General features: G+C 42.4%; 1 protein-coding gene across 1 annotated transcript; it reads right to left on the reverse strand.

Moving 5' to 3' along the window:
* Positions 1 to 261: 261 nt before the first annotated feature.
* LOC136834175 (fibrinogen- and Ig-binding protein-like) lies at positions 262 to 1,152 on the reverse strand. Its single transcript, XM_067096441.1, has one exon. It carries the CDS (start codon positions 1,150 to 1,152, stop codon positions 262 to 264), a length of 891 nt encoding a protein of 296 aa, XP_066952542.1.
* Between the last annotated feature and the right edge of the window lie 1,974 nt (positions 1,153 to 3,126).

The following is a 3,126-nucleotide window of genomic DNA, read 5'->3' on the forward strand; positions in this document are numbered from 1 at the left end:
GAACATGACGCAGCAGCATCAACTCGCAACCAGTCAAAATCCTTCAGTCTTGGTTGTTTCTCCTTTTGTTTCTTCTTCGCATTCTTCCTCTTCGTCCTCTTCGTTTTCGTCATCACATTCTCAGCTCCTTTACACGATAATCCAACAAATTATCATCGTCCTTTATTCCAGTTCCAAGGAATACAAGTGCAGTCCGAAAATCTTCTGTACCAGTACAGCGATCAGCTCCTGCCTCCAGTACTTGTCGCCGATGAAGAACTTCTACCTGCGTCCTTTCCTGCGTGCTTTCTTCTTCTTCTGCCTTTTTTCAGTCGTGCTTGTGCCTGACTCCATTTCTTCTGGTTTTCTTTCAGCCACCTCGCTCTGGTGTATTTCATCTTGATCTGCTGATTCAGCCATCTTGTCTCTGAGAACCTCGTTCTCTTCAACCAGAGCATCGTTCTTAAGCTTTTCACTTACTGTAGAATTATTCACTGAGGCCATTTCCTGTTCTCTTTCGGACAGTTTCTCCTTCAGCTTTTCATTTTCCCGTTGCAGCAACTGAACTCGATCTTCCAGGATGTGGACATTCCTCTGCGCCTCATTTCCATGATTTTTTTCTGGATCACAATTTTCTGCAAGAAGAACAGGTACTTCTCGCTGTGAGGCTCGCAACTGATCTTCGAGTTTTGTGTTCAGCTGTTTCAGTTTTTTCCTCTCAGCTTCGTGGGCTTTGACCTTCTCTTCCAGGTAACCGCAATAGAAATCATTGTCTGATGCTTGACTCTGCAGCTCTTCCAGCTTCTCTCGGTTCCTCTCATACTCTTTGTCTTTGTCTGCGAGTTGCTTCTTCAAATAGTCAACCTCCTCTCCTTTCCGGATTAAAGCGTCTGCGTACTCTTCAACTTTCTTTTTCAACTCGTTATTCAGATCATTATTCCTCTGGGTAAGCTCAGCTTCGTTTTTCTTCCTCTCGTCAGTTTCGTGAAGGAGACTCGAGTTTTCCTCCTGAGCCTCCTTACAGGCCTCCTTCAGCAGGGAGATCTTTTCCGTAGCGTGGTCAACGTCGTCTTCCAGTCGTGCGATGGCGTCTCGAGCAAGTCGGCCGGTCTTCTTTTCCTCCGTGTAGTTGTCATACAGGTTTCCAAGAAGTCCTCCCAGAATAAGAGCCATCGAGTTTTTACCAATAAAACATCCAAGGTTTTGGATAACGTTTCCATTTGCAAAAGACAATATCATTGATCCAGGACGGATCAGAGCCAATAAGTTGTTCACAACAAAAATAACTTTGTCAAGGACAGACATGGTTACCTTTCTTTCAACCTGATCCAAATGCTAGAATCAGAAAAAGCCTCTGATCTGCGGGGATTCCAAAGATCGTCATTTCGGCTTCAGCGTGATTCTCTCTTCTAGAGATTCCTCACGGAGCCTTCGAAAGCACTTGGAAACATTGAGGGAGGGAATGGTATAAGAGGCTCCTGAAGACGTCGACGGATTCAGAGGTCGTGTAAATGAAGACGACCACGAAGATGAACAAATGAAATAATGTCCTCGACTTACAAGTGACTAAAAAGGAAGTTAGGACTTTTATCTTTTCAGTTGCAGTTGATTATAACTCAAAAAGAGAATGAAAAAAAAAAATTCAATAAAAAACAAACATTTAAGATATTTTGATGAGAGAAGTCTAAATTTCTTTAGTTCACTTACACACACACACACACACATGTATATATATGTGCGTATGTGTGTGTGTGTGTTATAATTCTTCTTGGGTGTATGTTATTCTCGAGATAGAGTGAACTGGATATTATTCGACATTTGTAGCTTAATATTTGTGGATATATATATATATATATATATATATATATATATATATATATATATATATATATATATATATATATATATATATATATATATATATATATATGTTAAGAATAAACATTCCTCCCTCCCTTGTAAAAGTAATTTCAGCAATCAAATTCGAATTAATATTTTGTTCCTCTGTCTTTCGAATCGGCGTCTCGGGGAAAACCGCGCTTTTTGGACCAGTACACACCCGTTAGGCATCAGTATTCCTCACATAATACCCCTTAAGAATCTATGATGCGAAAACAATACTCCTAACCCCCTTTCCCCCATCGAGCGATGGGGGAGGGATGTAGGGATTAGGAAGGGCAGAAGGGCATTTAAGGGCTGGGGAACAGGTAGGTTTGCTTCCATCAGCATATAAAGATAAGTGTGCTTTTCCCATACCCTCCTTGCTGGCTTTCTTGGCTTGTTTGCAGGTACAGCTGTCCCCCCAACCCGAATGCGATCTGCTTTTCCAAGAAGCAGATAGAGATCTCCGTGACTTCATCTAGACCGGACGCTGTGTGAGTCCCTCCCTCTCCGCTGGCGTGGCGATCGTCGACGACAGCCAATTCGATTGTAGGCGCCTATAACAATCCGAACAGGTTCGTACGTTGCAAGTAGTCATTTAGCCAGCCCTGTCCCTTGTACTACACTCCTGAATTTCCCTCTCTTTTAACTTTTAACCTATTCCTCCACGAACAATCTTCCCTTTGTCCAAATCTTGCCTGTATCCCCTGCCTTGCCATTCACGTACTTTGAATTCGAGTAACGATCCCGATAAACAATCATTTATCCCTCCACCAGTGCAATCTAAGGGCTATTCTAGCTGTTAAGTTAAAAATAACCAAGCGGTAGTTAACTTTGGGCGCGTATAATTACTTGTCCATCGTTAGCGCACTCGAGACTCAGATCATATTTACGGGCTTTCATCAAAAGCACCTTCTAGGATAATTTATGTGTTGTATTTAAGAATGTGTTGTGTAATCTGCAGTAGGAAGACTCCCTTCCCCTTAGTTTGATCAGGGCTAACGAAGACGTCTCTTTCAGGAGGAAAGGAGACACGTGGCACGATTGCAACCATTCCTTGCTTCCATTCTGCCTGCCACCATTTCCTGGTCGTAGTTAGAGAAGTTCCGTTGTGCCAGCCATTTTCATGAAGTATTTCCTCCATCCTGGAACCCCATCATAGACATTGCTATTCCACGTAGTCAGGGCAGACTGAAAGTGATCACTATCATTGACTGATTATTGCACACTGAATGTAATTAGTATCACTGAACTGATTATTGCAGA

This window comes from Macrobrachium rosenbergii, chromosome 53 (genome assembly GCF_040412425.1).
Source record: "Macrobrachium rosenbergii isolate ZJJX-2024 chromosome 53, ASM4041242v1, whole genome shotgun sequence".
NCBI classification, from domain to species: Eukaryota; Metazoa; Arthropoda; class Malacostraca; order Decapoda; family Palaemonidae; genus Macrobrachium; species Macrobrachium rosenbergii.